A 16,729-nucleotide genomic window follows, 5' to 3' on the forward strand; every position below is an offset into this window, starting at 1 on the left:
CCATTTATATTTAAGGTTACTATTGTTGTATGTGAATTTGATCCTGTCATTATGATGCTAGCTGGTTATTTTGCCTGTTGATGCAATTTCTTCATATTGTATTGTTGATGGTCCTTACAATTTGGTATGTTTTTGCAGTGGCTGGTACTGGTTTTTCCTTTCCATATTTGGTGCTTCCTTCAGGAGCTCTTGTAAGGCAGGCCTGGTGGAGACACAATCTCTCAGCATTTGCTTGTCTGTAAAGGATTTTATTTCTCCTTCACTTCTGAAGCTTATTTGGCTGGATATGAAATAGTGGGTTGAAAATTCTTTTCTTTAAGGATGTTGAACATTGGCCCACACTCTCTTCTGACGTGTAGGGTTTCTGCAGAGAGATCTGCTGTTAGTATGATGAGCTTCCCTTTGTGGGTAACCTGATCTCTCTCTGGCTGCCCTTAACATTTTTTTCTTCATTTTAGACTTGGTGATTCAATGATTATGTGTCTTGGGGTTGGCCTTCTCGAGGACCATCTTTGTGGGGTTCTCTGTATTTCCAAAATTTGAATGTTGGCCTGCCTTGCTAGGTTGGGGAAGTTCTCCAGGATATTCTGAGGAGTGTTTTTCAACTTGGTTCCACTCTTCCTATCACTTTCAGGTATAGCAATGAAACGTTTGGTCTTTTCACATAGCCCCATATTTCTTGGAGGCTTTGCTCATTCCTTTTCATTCTTTTTTCTCTAATCTTGTCTTTATGCATCTCATTAAGTTGACCTTCCATCTCTGATATTCTTTCTTCTGTTGATTGATTCTGCTATTGATACTTGTGTATGCTTCACAAAGTTCTCGTGCTGTTTTTCAGCTCCATCATGTCACTTATGTTCTTCTCTAAGCTGGTTATTCTAGTTAGCAATTCCTCTTTTTTTCAAGGTTCTTAGCTTCCTTGCATTGAGTTAGAATGTGCTCCTTTTGCTCGCAAGAGTTTGTTATTACCCACCTTCTGAAGCCTACTTCTGTCAATTCATCAAACTCATTCTCCATCCAGTTTTGTTCCTTGCTGGTGAGGAGCTGTGATCCTTTGGAGGAGGAAGGACATTCTGGTTTTTGTAATTTTCAGTCTTTCTGTGCTGGTTTTTCCTCATCTTCGTGGATATATCCCACCTTTGGTCCTTGATGTTGGTGACCTTTGGTTGGGGTTTCTGTGTGGACATCCTTTTTGTTGATGTTAATGCTACTGCTTTCTGTTTGTTAGTTTTCCTTCTAACAGTCAGGCCCCTCAGCTGCAGTTATGCTGGAGTTTGCTGGAGGTCCACTCCAGACCCTGTTTGCCTGGGTATCATTAATGCAGGCTGCAGAACAGCAAAGATTAGTGCCTGTTTCTTCCACTGGAAGATTCCTGCCGGAGGGACACAAGCCAGCTGCCAAGAGGAGCTCTCCCGTATGAAGTGTCTGTCACCCTCTGCTGGGAAATGTCTCCCAGTCAGGAGGCACAGGGGTCTGCGACCCACTTGACGAGGCAGTCACAAGTAAAAGTGACAGAACTTGATGACCAATTTTTTGGGAGAGTGTGAGGAAAATAATTACTTAAGGATGACTATTAGGCTTTCAGCATGGGTGGTTTGGGTGAATGGTTGCTATTTACCCTCTAGAATAGGGACTAAAGAAGAAAAAAAATGTTTGGAGCAACAAGGAAGATCATGGGCATGGTTTTAGATTCTTTCGATTTAAGATGCTTATGGGAAATTCACTAAGCAGGTGAATACATGGGTTTGGAACTCAAGAAAGATGTCCCTCCTGTAAATACAGGTACTCTTCTGCTCTTACTCTATGACTTCTAATTAGGCAACCTTTCCAATCCAAAAGCTAATTACCACAAATAAGCCAATAATACTGCATTTTATATTTTTAGCTCACACATCTTCTGAGCTATGGGTCATATATCCAATTGCTGATTTCACATCTCCCTTGGAAGTTGCACAGGCAACTCAAATCCTCTATGTGGAAAATTACACTTCTGATCTTATTTCCCAATCCTTTTCTCTTCCACTACTTTCCTTCTTGGCATTGACTCTACGAGTTAGTTGTTCAGCTGAACCCTGGGAATTACCCTTGACAATTTCCCTTCTCCCCTCTACCCTATTCAATCCAGCAGCACCTGGATGGTACCTCCTAAATAATTCAAATATGTCTATTTTCTCTGCTTCCACTTCTTTCAAAAGCCTGCTACCCCATGTCACATCTCTCACTTTGTATTTCCTAATACATGTCACCACATCTACTCTTCCCCACCAACAATCCATTCTCAACAACAAAGAATGCTCTTCAAAAAAAATGCATGTCACTGTCACTTCATTACTTAATGCCTTTTATGTTTTTCACTGTTGCCAAGAGCTTCTACTGATATGAGTACATTAAATATTGTTCACAAGACCCTGTGTAATCAGACCCTTTGCTTGCCTCTCCAGTCTTGTCTCCTTAACTGTACCCCATTAATATAGACACAACATATGCTTTCAATCTACACAGTAACAACATTGGCTTCTCTCAATTCCTTTACATCTCAGACTTCAACATTTTTCTCTGACTGGAATGTTAATCTTTTAAAACCCCCTTGTTTTCTTTTGTCTAACTCCTCCTCCTGCTTCAGGACTTAGCTTAAATATCACTTCTTCAGAAAAGTATTCCTTATCCCCATGCTCCAAACCATTCTTCTTTCATTCAGTGTGTTGCGTATTTGATCAGTCCCTTCGAATGAAGGCTCATATCTATTAATTTTTGGAATTTCTTTGTACTATTTCTCTTTCTCTGACAATTTCTTTGAGTTGTTGCCCCCCCCCTTTTTTTTTTGGCTCTTTCTGAATCTTCTGGGTTGAGTCTCTGTTTACCTTTTTAAAAAAATCGACAAATAAAAATTATATTTATGATATAAGACATATTTTTATATTCATACACATTGTGGAATAGCTAATGAAGCTAATTATCACATGCATTACCTCACATACTTTCTCATACTTTTGTGGTAAGAATCCCTAAAATGTACTTTCTTAGTAATTTTCAAGTATACAATATATTGTCATTAACTATAGTCACCGTGATGTACAATAGATCTCTTGAACTTATTTCTCTAGTCTAACTGAAATTTTGTATCCTTTGACCAACATCTTCCCAATTCCGCCAACCCCAGCCTCTGGTAACCACCATTTTACTCTGTTTCTGTCAGTCTGACTTCTTAAGATTCCACATGGGAGAGACTATGTGGTATTTGTCTTTCTGTGCCTGGCCTACTTAACATAATGTCCCTACTTACCTTTCTTTCTTCATCGTATTTAGAATGAATTCCCAAAATATCCCAAATATTGGCCTGAGGAAATTTATTTTGGAGAACACTCCTCACATTGTCCACAGTGAGTATATTTTTATCCTTCACTTTTTTGTACACCTGTGAAAATTTATTTTATTTATTTAGTTATTTAGTAAAATTAAAATTAAAATTTAATTTTACTCTTACAGCAATTAGTTTTCCTTAGCATGCAGATTCTTATTTTATAAGTTTAAAACATGCTAACTACATATACACATATACCACATACAAATAATTTTAACCATAAATCATCTTCTAATAAAGATGGTTTTAAAATATTCTATAGTTTTCAAAAATATCATAAGGAATTTATGTTTTATTCTATTTCGATGAAACCAGACACCAAACTTAAGACCTTCTGCACAGCAAAGGAAACAATCTTTAGAGTGAACCGGCAACCAAAAGAATGGGAAAAAATTTTTACAAGATACTCATGTAACAAAGGGCTAATATCCAGAATTTACAAAGAACTAAAACAAATATACAAGAAAAAAACCCCATCAAAAAGTGGGCGAAGGATATGAACAGACACTTTTCAAAAGAAAACATTTATTGGCCAAAAAACATGAAAAAATGCTCATCATCATTGGCCATTAGAGAAATGCAAATCAAAACCACATTGAGATACCATCTCATGCCAGTTAGAATGGTGATCTTAAAAAATCTGGAGACAATAGAGGCTGAAGAGGATGTGGAGAAATAGGAACACTTTTACACTGTTGGTGGGAATGTAAATTAGTTCAATCATTGTGGAAGACGGTGTGGCAATTTCTCAAAGATCTAGAAATAGAAATACCATTTGACCCAGCAATCTCATTACTGGGTATATACCCAAAGGGTTATAAAAAAATCTATTATAAAGAGACATACACACGTATGTTCATGTGGCACTGTTTACAAGAGCAAAGACTTGGAACTAACCCAAATGCCCATCAGTGAGAGACTGGATAAAGAAAATGTGGTACATATACACCATGGAATACTATGCAACCATAAAAAAGGATGAGTTCATGTCCTTTGCAGGGACATGGATGAATCTGGAAACCATCATTCTTAGCAAACTGACACAAGAACAGAAAACCAAACATCACATGTTCTCACTCATAAGAGGGCGTTGAACAATGAGAACACATGGACACAGGGAGGGGAACATCACACACTGGAGTGTGTTGGGGGTGGGGGTCTCGGGGAGGGACAGCAGGGAGTGGGGAGTCTGGGGAGGGATAACATTAGGAGAAATACCTAATGTAGGTGACGGGGACATGGAAGCAGCAAACCACCATGGCATGTGTGTACCTATGTAACAATCCTGCAAGATCTGCACATGTACCCCAGAACTTAAAATAAAAAATTAAAAAAAATAATGGTTACCTTTTTAAACATATGTATAATTTATTCTAATATGACCTTTCAGAAATACTTTCATTTTTATTGCTCTTCTGTAATTTTTTTTTTTTTTTTTTTTTTTTGAGACAGGGTCTCACCATCATCCAGGCTGGAGTGCAGTGGTGTGATCATGGCTCACTGCAGCCTCAACCTCCCAGCTCAAGCAATCCTTTCATCATCTAGCCCTCTGGGTAGCTGGGACTACAGGAAGTAGCCACCACACCTGGTTAAAGTTTTTTGCATTATTGTTAAAGATGGGGTCTTGTCATGTTGCTCAGGTCAGTCTTGAACTCCTGGGTCAAGTGATCCACCTGCCTCAGCCTCCCAAAGTGCTGGGATTACAGGCATGAGCCACCATGCCAGGTTTTACTAGTAAGTATTTTGACTGGACTTTCTCTGCACCTCTACTCTTCCCCAGTCGCAGATGTTCTAAACCCACTTGTAGAATGTAAGCTGTTACTCTTTTTATCTTTTTTCACTTCTCTCTTTAATAAGTACTTAGAGATCCTCTACTATGACCCAGGTGCTGTTTTAGGCTTTGCATCAAGAGAGATGGCATCTCTGAGTAGACAACGAAGCTGAGACATAAATATGAATGCTGAGCTAGCATTAAGACATTCTGGGGTAAGAAGCTCACAAGCAGGAGGAACAAGTAGTAAGTGGAAACACTATTAGGCGGCATTTGATACAGCACTTAAGAACATTATTTTTAGTCCCAGTTCACTTAAATCATTATTGCCAAACATAACCTTCATATTGTGGCTAAAACGATCCTCACTTTAAAGTCCTCATAGTAAGAAATTAGTATTCTTTACTCTCCCTGTATCATTGTAAACTCTGTAACCTATTCCTTTAAGAAGCAGCACAGGTATGTAATTAGACTGAAGAGTTTCATTTTACGGGTTTTTCAATTTCGGGGCAAGTTTTCCCCTCCTATGAAAGTAGAACATAGTATGATCATAACTCAAAAAAAGTGAAAAGTTCAGTCTTTTGTAAAACAGATGGAAATTGCAAAAATGAGATTTTGAACAAAGCAAAAGATATATGAAAAGTCATTCAGATTAGTCATTTTACTAGTCACTTGAAAATATTAAATATTCCTATGAAATAAGGTAGTTATAATGCCTTGAATAAGGTACTCAGAAATATCAACTCAATCCTCTTACACATTTTTAAATTTTAAAAATTCTTTTATAACTTGGTAAGCAAAAAGGAATACACATAACATACACATTATGAGGCATAAATAATAAAATAAGCAATTTCTATGAATAAATCAGGTAACATTAGAAATGGAACAGCACCAATACCATGAAGTACAACTTCTCTCCCTATCCCATTTCCTTGTGCCTCAAGATGCAAGCATTGTTTTGAATTTGCATTTATCATTCCCTTTCCTTTTTAAATTCTAGAGTTTTATGTGAGTAAGTATTCCCATACTTAGTTTTGTTTGCTTCTGAGCTTTAAAAGTATATGGTATGGTGTTAGTCTTCTATGACTTCATTATGTTTCTAATACATCCATGCTCATGCATATGATATTTCATTCTATTAATATGCCAAATGCTACTAATCTGTTTTGCTACTGATATATATTTGGGTCATTTTTATTATAGCTTGTTGCTATTCTGAATGATTCTGCTAATAATAGCCTTCTAAGGTGCAGGTACAAAAGCTTCTCTTAGGGTGTGTGTGTGTGTGTGTGTGTGTGTGTGTGTGTGTTGTGTGTGTGTGTACAGGGAATATGGAAATTTAACTTCAAAATATAAATTATTATCAGATTGTTTTTCAATGTGGCTCTGCCAATTTAGATTCCTACAGGCAGGGTAACAATGTAAAGGCATTCCATTGCTCTACATTCTCATTAACATGTGATACCTTCAGCTTTCTTAATTATTGTCAAATTACAGTGTATAAAATAATCTCGTGGTAGTAGTCTTTATTTGCATTTTCAAATTTGTAGGATAATTATCTTGTTTAGTTACCATTAATGGTAACAAATATTTACCACCAATAATTTCAGTAAATTTTTACTTATCATGAAGGCATCTTCTATTTAAAAACTCTTTTATGCATTTTTCCTCTTGGGTCATTTGTGTTTTTCTATTTGAATTGTAGGAAATCTTTACATCTCATGGAATATAAATATTTTATTGGCCATATGTATTGTAAATACTTCTCTTGCTTGTAACATTTTTCCCTACTTTTTAATGACATATTTTAATGAGCACTAGTTTTCATTTGTAATTTAGCTGAAACTATCAGTATTTTCCTTCAGACTTAGAGCTTTTTATCTAGGAAGCCCTTACCCTGGGGTCCTAACTGCTAAATGTTTTAAAAGTTTTGATTTCCAGACTTACATTTTTAAGCTAACTGAAATGATTTTTACACAAGGTGGGAGTCTTATTTATTTGCATTGGTATAGCCCCTGTCAAACCGTAGTTGTTGAAAGTCTCTCCCATTTACTGTAATGCCACTTCTGTATTCTTAAATTTTGGGACCCCCATGTTCTTTTGATAGGTATGTCTTTCCCTTGAATGAACACTACGAACTTTATACATCTTATTACCTGGTATGGCAAGTCCCATCACTTTATTCTTCAAAGTCTCACCCATTTTGAGTCTTCATTCTTCCATATACATTTTAAAATAAACATCAAATTTCGCAAAAAAATCCCCAACATTCATCTTTGGTTGGAACTGCATTGAATTTATAAATCACTTGCAGAAAACAATATAATTAAGAAGTATTTCTTAATTATATTTCTACTGATAAACATGAGCTTTTCATTCATTTAGGTGAAATTTAATGGGTATAATTCAAAGTTTTCTCCACGAAACAGACCTTCCACCCCCCTCCCCATTATTCCTAAGTATCTTTTATTTGTTCTTGTCATTGTAAATGTGGGAATCATTATAGAAAGTACTCTCATGAGAAGGATTATTGCCTATATATGTTATTACTTTATCCGAGCACCTAAAACAGGGTGTGGTATGTAGTAGGCACTTAATATAACTGATGATAAAAGTAAATAAGTATTTGTTGTTAGAAGAGAGAAAAGCAACGATTTTAGTATACTGATCTCATATCCAGTTACTTTACTAACCTCTTTTATCAAATCTAACAATCAATGGATGCTTTCGAGTCTCCTCTGTAGGCAACTCTAGAATCTTAAATAATAATTTGTTTAATATTTTAAATGAGTATTTCCTTTACTTATCTTATTGCACTGACTGGAACTTGAGGATAATACTTGAAGTGTTGACAGCGGGTACTTTATCTTTTTCCAATTTTAAAAACAATGCTTTCTGTCATCTTACTGCTAAGATGTCGTGTCATCAATTAATAAAATTTCCCTATATAATAGTTTGTGAAACTATTTGTTTCTTTATAAGTTTTTAATCATAAAAAAGCTTTGAATTTTTTTCAAATGTTTCTTATGCATTTTCTTGAATGATAATATATTAACATGGTGAATTATATTTAGAAATTCCTCAAATGTTCAAATACTTTCTTTTCATTCATTAGATAATCTCACCTTGTCATGACAGTTTATTTTTTATATACCTGCTAGATTTCTTTTGTTAACATTTTATTTAGGACTTTGGCATACATATTCCCAACAAAGAACAGCCTATAACTTTTCCTTTTCTCTTTTTATCAGGCTTTGACATCAGATTATACTAGATTCAAAGACTGATTTAGAAAATGTTTCCTGTTTTTCTATTCTCTAAAAGATTTTGAAGATTGAAATTATTGTTTCTTTAAATATTGACTATTTGGTAGAATTTGCTATACTAGTTTTAAAATATGGTCTCCAAATTCTTCAACACTCCTTCCCTTGAGAGGTGGGTATATGAATCTGAATCTGTGACTATTTGGTAAACTGAATATAATGGAATAATCTGAAAGTAATGATGTACCAATCTCTGAGCCCAGGCGTTAAAAAGCTGGAAGTTTCTATCTCCTATTACTGGTGTGCTCATCTGGAACTAGGTTCCAGATTAGATCTCTATATGGTTTGTAAATTTTATTTGTCTTTCCAGAATATCAACTTTGATATTCTTGATCCTATAATTATATTTTCATTTCCTAGTTCATTAACGTGTATTCTTATTTTATTGCTTTCCATCTACTTTTTAAAATGAGTTACTCACTTCTGAATGGTTAATCAGTATTTTTAAGTCCTTCTTTTCTAATTAAAAGACATATTTTCCTCTTCTGTTTTGATTGCAAAATTATCTCATTCTCTGATTGATGGATTTTATATTTGCCTTTAAATATTAATCTTGTAAACTGTATTGTTAAGATCTTATATATATCTTTACTGATTTTTTAATCTACTTCACCTATTAATAGAGAAATGTTGAAATAACCTACTATTACAGTAGTGCTGTCCATTTATCTCCCTGGCTATCAAATTTTGTATTGTATAATTTGAAGCTATATACACTTTAGTACTTTTTCCTAAAGCTCATTTCCCCTAATATTTTATGGCCAATTTAGATTTCATTTGTGAAATAGTCACCTTGTGTATAATTTTCTGTCTTTTGCTATCTTTTATTATGCTAAAGTTTAATTTACTTACATTTAATATGGCCACAGATATGGCTGGATTAACTTTTACTATTTGCTGTTTATTATCACATTTCAGTAACTTTCACGTATTTTATTATTTTGGTCTTATATCCCTCTTCTCTATAGTACTAAATATCTTCAAATTACTTAATTGAGATAAAGCAATTAGCTCACTGAAAACAGAGAAACACTTTAAAAAGAATTTATAATTCATCTATTTTCCTAAAAACTGTATCTTGTTCAAATTATTTCTCCTTCTCCCTCTCATTCTAATTGTTTAGCACAACTTACGGGCTGTGCCACATATTTAATACTTACTTTTATGCTGCTTTGTATTAAACCCTATGGTTTCAAATATAATTTGTTTTTTTAGCGATTATACATTAATAGCATTGTGCTGAACACTGTAGATTAGTCTATCACATGTAAATTAATGTCTGATACAAAACACTTATAAAACAGATTCAATACTGATAATTAAGACAACTTAGGTAAAGATAATTTCTGAATATCTTTAGGTTTATAAGTTTTGAATATCATAATGATCCTTTACAATAAAATGGGTGAATCTCAAATTGACTAAGTCCTTTATAAACTCTGACACCAGTAAATTAGTAAAATAATAAGCTGAGACTTAATATTGACATATATTCCAAGGCAGTATTTTACAGAGCAAACTGTAGCCCCCAAATCACTGAAGTGTAGTTTCTATACTCTAGTTTAATGAATTAATAAGGTATTTAATGATTTTCCTGGGATCTACAGAAGTATGGTAGGAAATTTGCACTACTTTGGAAATTCCTTTCTCAGTTAGAAGAGTCATTTCTTGTAAAATATTGATTGACAAGCTGAAGCTCAACGAATATAAAAAATGATAGAAGTTATTTTATAAGTTACGACTTGATATTTTGTAATAATAATATAGCTCTTTAATACATATATATTTCTACAATGAGCTACAACAGAATTTTAAAACCTCAATTATGAAATAATCTTACTATCTCTTGTTCTTCCTTAATCAGGTTCTTACCAATTTCTAACATCTCTTATACAATCTCTTTGTCAGACTCTATCAATATTGCCTCTTTCACAGTATGCTGTCAGTAAGTGACTTCCCCCTTCTTTGAAACTCTCTAGGAAGTGTCTATACACTTTGTCATTCAGAATATTTAGCTCCTCAATGACTTTTTTCGCCCCCCAGGAGACAGGGCCTGGGCAGGAGTGCAGTGGCTCAATCTTGGCTCATTGCAACTTTGACCTTCTGGGCCCAAATGATCCTCCCATCTCAATCTCCTGAGTAACTAGGACTATAGGCATGTGCCACTGCACCTGGCCTCTGTTTTTGGTAGAGCCAGGGTCTCACTGTGTTGCCCAGGCTAGTCTCGCACTCTTGGTCTCAAACAATCTTCCTGCCTCAGCCTCCTGAAATGCTGGGATTATAGGCAGGAGCCACTGTGCCCAGCCTGCAATGATCTCTTTATTCAAAGCCTAATTCAAGAATTCCTCCCTAAATAATCATTTTCTATTAATATGTTTTCCTCTAAACTTACATATACAATTTAAATCCCTTTATTGGCTGAGTAAACCTTAGTAAATTCAAATATTTTCACAGAACCTCAGTTGCCTAATTTATAATGTGAGGATAATATTATGTACTTCAGCAGGGAGTTACAGAAAACAAATTCATCATCTGTATTAATCTCTATGATAGATTATAAACTTTGAAATGTTACAATAAATATGATGCAAAAATTATACATTCTAAAGAAATCATAATAAATATAGCAATGCAAAAATTATACATTCTAAAGAAATCATATTTAGTGGATAAACTCACATGTACTATAGAAGCAAATGCTTCTGATATATCATATTCTTCTGCAATATAGTTGAAAGCTCGCCAAAGAGCAACTCCAGCATCATTTGCTCCATCAACTTCATCATCTGTATTAAGAATGAACACAAAACCGATTCTGGAAAAAGAAAACGAGTAAAGACTGTTACAATTATCTCTTAAATTACAATAAACCATTATGTAGAAACATTATTAGACTACAATAACCAGATGGACAGAATGTGTTAATAGATGGGAAAAGAATAATTTTATTACTTCAAAATATTGATTGTAATGCTTATTTGCCAAAATCCACATTGCTACTGGACTCCTGCAGTAGAAATCTAAGATAAGATTCTAAGATAATATCAAACTCTCTCCCTCTGGTGGTAACATTATCAATTGACCATGTTCTTTTGTTCTGTGCAAAAAAGGTAAATGTACTTTTTTTTTTTTTTTTTGGAGACAGAGTCTTGCTCTGTTGCCCAGGCTGGAGTGCAATGGCGCAATCTCAGCTTGCTGCAACCTCTGCTTCCCATGTTCAAGTGATTCTCCCATCTCAGCCTCCCAGGTAGTTGGGACTAAAGTGTGTGCCACTACGCTTGGCTAATTTTTGTATTTTTAGTAGAGACCAGGTTTCACCATGTTGGGCAGGCTGGTCTTGAACCTGTGACCTCATGATCCACCCACCTAGGCCTCCCTAAGTGCTGGGATTGCAAGCATAGGATGATGGACCTTTCTATAAGTTTCCAGAGTGACAGATTATTCTCTCAGGATGGTAATAAACAAAATTACCAGAAAGATTTGATAAACAGAGTCCATCATAAAGGTTTTTAATACTTCACAACATGCAGCTATGTTATGTCAGGTACTAGAGCTAACCATTGCTTTGAATGTTTGAATGCCCTATTAATACTCTGTGTAACACAATATGAACAACATTGAATTTCCTTTAGTTGACAATTTAATGCTATAAAATGACAATTACCTAAGAGGAACTTTATGATAATATAAAAGATCAGCAAGTTTTATAAAATCCAAGGAATATTCTTGGGCCGGATCAATAAACAGAACCTGAAAGAAAGATAGTATATAATCACTATTTCAACACGTTAGAATCTTCATGAAATTCAAGTTCAGACTAATTTTTGTGACAAAGCATGAAATTCAATGAATCATTTTTTAAAAATTCTAGTAATTCTAAGGAATATATATATATATATATATATATACACACACACACACAAACACACATATAAAAGATTTCACAATTTATGAAGGATTTCTAAAAGCTGCACAACCAAATATAATTATACACAGAATTTAACATCAGGCTACTCATCTTCTTTTTGGAAGCCCAGTATACTTTCTTTCACCTGAATTGAAATACCTTATTCTAAATGTTCATTGGATTTTCTGTGATAAATTTTTTCAAAAGGAAACAGAAGTTGAATTTTGACTGAAAAAAAATAGCATTAACACAACTGCTTTATCAAGACTGCTGCAAAAAATAACTTATTCATTTCCTATGTGAAAAAAAAGCCCTAGGTATTTTCTCCACCTTTCAAAGCTCCAATATGAATGCTTAGATATTATTGGGATAATAAAATTATATGCATAGATGACAATATATATATGATAAAATTATATGCATAGATGGTATTTATGTATCTTTCCCTGAAATTACTACACTTTAATCATCAGTCCTTTATAATAAAGAAAAAAAGTTCTCTCAAAAATTCTTTTGAGAAAAATGTAAAAATAACATTAATACTGTTATTATAAAATGACATAAGGGCTGAAGAGTAAGAGGCAGAACATATGACTGATATGGTTTGGCTGTGTGCCCACCCAAATCTCATCTTGAATTGTAGTCCCCATAATCTGCATGTGTCACAGGATGGACCAGGTGGGAGGTAGTTAAATCATGGAGGCAGTTACCCTCATGCTGTTCTTGTGATATGAGTGAGTTCTCTTTATCACCTTCTTGCCATCATGTGAAGAAGCATGTTTGCTTCTCCTTCTGCCATGACTTAAGTTTCCTGAGGCCTCCCAGCCATGCTGGAGAGTCAATTAAACCACTTTCCTTTATAAATTACCCAGTCCTGGCTATGTCTTTCTTAGCAGCATGAGAACAAACTAATACAGTGACATTGCTAGTTGTTGACACCCAGTCAGCCATGCCACCTAAGCCTGCTGCATCAGGCAATGCTGCATCAGGCAAATACTTATTTCCTTATAACTCAGATGCCTATTCATTGACAGGATAATCCAAAAAATGTTGATATCTTTATAAGATACATAATCAAAATATAAACTCACCAAATTATGAAAATTGCGCCTTATGGAAGGTATACTTCCAGGAAATACTGGCTTCAGAAGTTCATGGAAACTTGTAGGCCAAGTAATATATAAATCATCATTTTCTAAGTCATTAATCCACTAGAAAAGAATCCAGACATTCGTGAAAGCTCTATTAAGATAACACTGAAATCATTTTCAAAGCCAGATTTTTACTATATCAAGTGACAAATAAAAATATACATAGAATTTTCTATACTTCTGATTAAATACAGAAGCTAGTTTAATATTCTCTAAATTAAGAAATTATATTATGAGCAAAAATTTTATACTTGCGTAGTCTTTTACATTAAGCCTTCTCTCAAAAACAATTCCTTTTATTCATGTTTTTCATATTGCAACATAAAATTATATGAAAACTACTCTACATGAACCACTTGAGAGAAATGAATATTTATCTTATAATTGAGATATATAATCAGCAGTAAATGAGACCCTCTCCACCTCCCCTCTCAATTTAAAGACTTGTTCATAAGGAAAATAAAACGGCTTATAAGTTAAATTACAAAACCAACATTAAAAATCAAGTTCTAATCCACTATACACGCTGGAGAAAACATATAAACTACTGCTTACAGGCATGTGGTGGGGGAAGCAACCACCAATCAAGAAGTGAGGCGTTACGGTCCTTGAAAGCAGGAAGCATAAACAGCAAGCTCCACGTGGGTTGACCTAAACTTCCCCAAATTGCATCCTGAAGGAATACTGAGTTGGAAAGCAGAAGTCAAAGCATGGGCTGCCAAAGCACTGAGATTAGAGAGCAGGATGCGCGGTGAGAATATAGGAGAGAAGGAAACTGCAGGAAACGAGAAAAATCTCCATACAAATTCCTTTCAAGTAATTTGCTGTCTCCTAACCTGCACATATATATAATAACAGCTCTACAAAAGCCAGAAGTCAAGAGAATGGACAGGTTGAAACCACAGCCATAACATAGTATTGGGAAGACAGAGACTGAAGTTCAAGTACTATGCACTGCAGATTGTCATTTGAGAGCTAGTAAGGCCAGATCGTAGAATGAAGATACAAAAATATAAGAGCATTCATAAAGACTAAAAACAAGCCTCAACGGAAGCAAGTGAGCACCTGGCACTCAGGCTGCCAGAACAAATCTTAACTTTCTACTTCTACAGCTTTTCATCAATTTCTGGCTCTTATAAAACAAAAAAGTCATGCATACAAAAAAAAGAAAAAGAAAAAAAGGACCAAATATTGAAATCCAAGAGAAAAAAAAAACAAAAAACAATAAAAAACCCCAAAGACTACTTAGGCATGGAATTTAAATAACTATCATCAATATATTTTTTTAAAAAGCACTACAATTTATAAAAAGAAAAATTTTGACATAACTAAAATCTATTTAAAGAAGAAAGAAATATTTAATAATTTTAAAATATAATATTTGTAATTAACAACTCTAAGAACTTATTGGGTGGGTTTAATTGCAGACTGGACACAGAAGAGACAGGGATTAGTAAACTGCATAACAGATCAATAGAATATACAGAAACTAAAATATGAAGAAAAAAAAGACAAAGCAAACAAAGTGTGAGAGAGATTAGAAATATATGAAAAAGGTCTAGCATATAGGTAACTAAAAATCCAGGAGGAATGGAGAGAAAGACTGGAGAAATAATACTTGAAGAGATTAGGAGGTTTCTACAGTAATCTAGATAATCCAGATATGAGTTTACTGTGGACTGAGCTAAGTCAAAGGCAGTGGCTTTAGAGAAAATGTGACAGAATTAACAGACACACACAGATGAATGAATAATACAGAGGAATTTAGGATGCATGTTCAAATAGCTAAAAGGAATGATGTTTAAATAACTAAAGGAAGGCATGAAGACAAATCAACAAACAGATAAAAATTATAAAAAGAACCAAATGAAAATACTGGAATTTAAAAATAATTGAAATAAAAAAATTAATGAGAGGAGCTTAACACATATTATAACACATATTTGAGCAGATAGAAGAATTAATGAATTTGAAGGTAAGTAAATGAGTTTAGTCAATCAGAGGAAAAAAGAGAAAGGAAGATATAGGTGCAGAGAAGTCCAGCCCCAAAGAGGAAACATGCCTTGTCTAGACTCAAAGAAGGCTAAGAGTGAGAATTCGGCAACTCTTTCGGAAAGGGAATCAGAACTCCCATTCCCAATGGAGCTGGGAATTATACAGAGCCTTCAAGCAGTGCTACTTTTCCTGACTAAAAGCAGGTGTGCCTAGACAGACAAAATGAGACTCTCAACTACAGTGCAACTAAATTCATGGTCTGTAGATTGTTAATAACTTGTAAATATAGAAATTGAGATTAAGTGTTCGACAACTTGTAATAATTGGACATGGCCATGACATCTGAGAACATGATCAGTGATCTCAACTCACTGGACATGGTATAGGACAGCTTGGGGTTTATCAAACTCCTACGGTGTGCCACATGTAGTACAAGATACATATTACAACACTTTGGGAGACTGAGGTGGGCAGATCATGAGATCAGGAGTTTGAGACCAGCCTGGCCAACATAGTAAAACCCTGTCTCTATTAAAAATACAAAAATTAGCTAGGCATGGTGGTGCTCGCCTATAGTCCCAGCTACTCAGAAGGCTGAGGCAGGAGAATTGCTTGAACCCAGGAGGCAGAGGTTGTGGTGAGCCAAGATAGCACCACTATACTACAGCCTGGGCAACAGAGTGAGACTCCGTCTCAAAAAAAAAAAAGATAAACATTAGTCATAGGAGTAGGCCACAACATATTGATTGGTAAAAGATTGGGGGGAAATGCTATTCTCTTACTATGAGTAGTTTGAGAAGTAACGCTCTAGCACTTGGTGAAGGCCATCTCTAAAAAGCCACAAGAAAAAAGCAAATGAAAAACAAACAAAAAAAGATATAATGGCCCCAGGCTTTGCTGGGGTCAAAGACAAAAGCATTATCCCTCGTCAGTCTGATAAGATTTTGGCAAAACATACCCATCCCCTAGTATCTGTGGCGGGATTGGTTCCAGGACTCAAGATACCAAAATCTAAGAATATACAAGCCTCTTATATAAAATGGCATAGTGTTTGCATAGAACCTCCTCACATCCTCCCATATATCTTAAATCATCTCTAGATTACATATAATGCTTAATACCATACAGTAAATGTTATGTAAATATACTATATTATTTAAAAATTTATATTATTTTTGTTTATTTTATTATTTTTGAATATTTTCACTCCATGGTTAG

General features: G+C 34.6%; 1 protein-coding gene across 5 annotated transcripts in view; it reads right to left on the bottom strand.

The window, feature by feature from the left end:
- The window catches only part of UGGT2 (UDP-glucose glycoprotein glucosyltransferase 2), a 243,684-nt gene that overhangs the window by 113,515 nt on the left and 113,440 nt on the right, over window positions 1-16,729 (bottom strand). For all 5 annotated transcript variants that reach the window (XM_032277500.1, XM_032277501.1, XM_032277502.1 and 2 more), the window contains 4 exons: window positions 13,457-13,576; window positions 12,123-12,208; window positions 11,138-11,273; window positions 3,284-3,415 (listed from right to left, as the gene is read on the bottom strand). In XM_032277500.1, the coding sequence (XP_032133391.1) occupies window positions 3,284-3,415; window positions 11,138-11,273; window positions 12,123-12,208; window positions 13,457-13,576 (474 nt within the window). The remainder of the gene's footprint in view (window positions 1-3,283; window positions 3,416-11,137; window positions 11,274-12,122; window positions 12,209-13,456; window positions 13,577-16,729) is intronic.

The sequence above is a fragment of the Sapajus apella genome, unplaced genomic scaffold (assembly GCF_009761245.1).
Source record: "Sapajus apella isolate SASKATOON/1434 unplaced genomic scaffold, GSC_monkey_1.0 scaffold9, whole genome shotgun sequence".
NCBI lineage: Eukaryota > Metazoa > Chordata > Mammalia > Primates > Cebidae > Sapajus > Sapajus apella.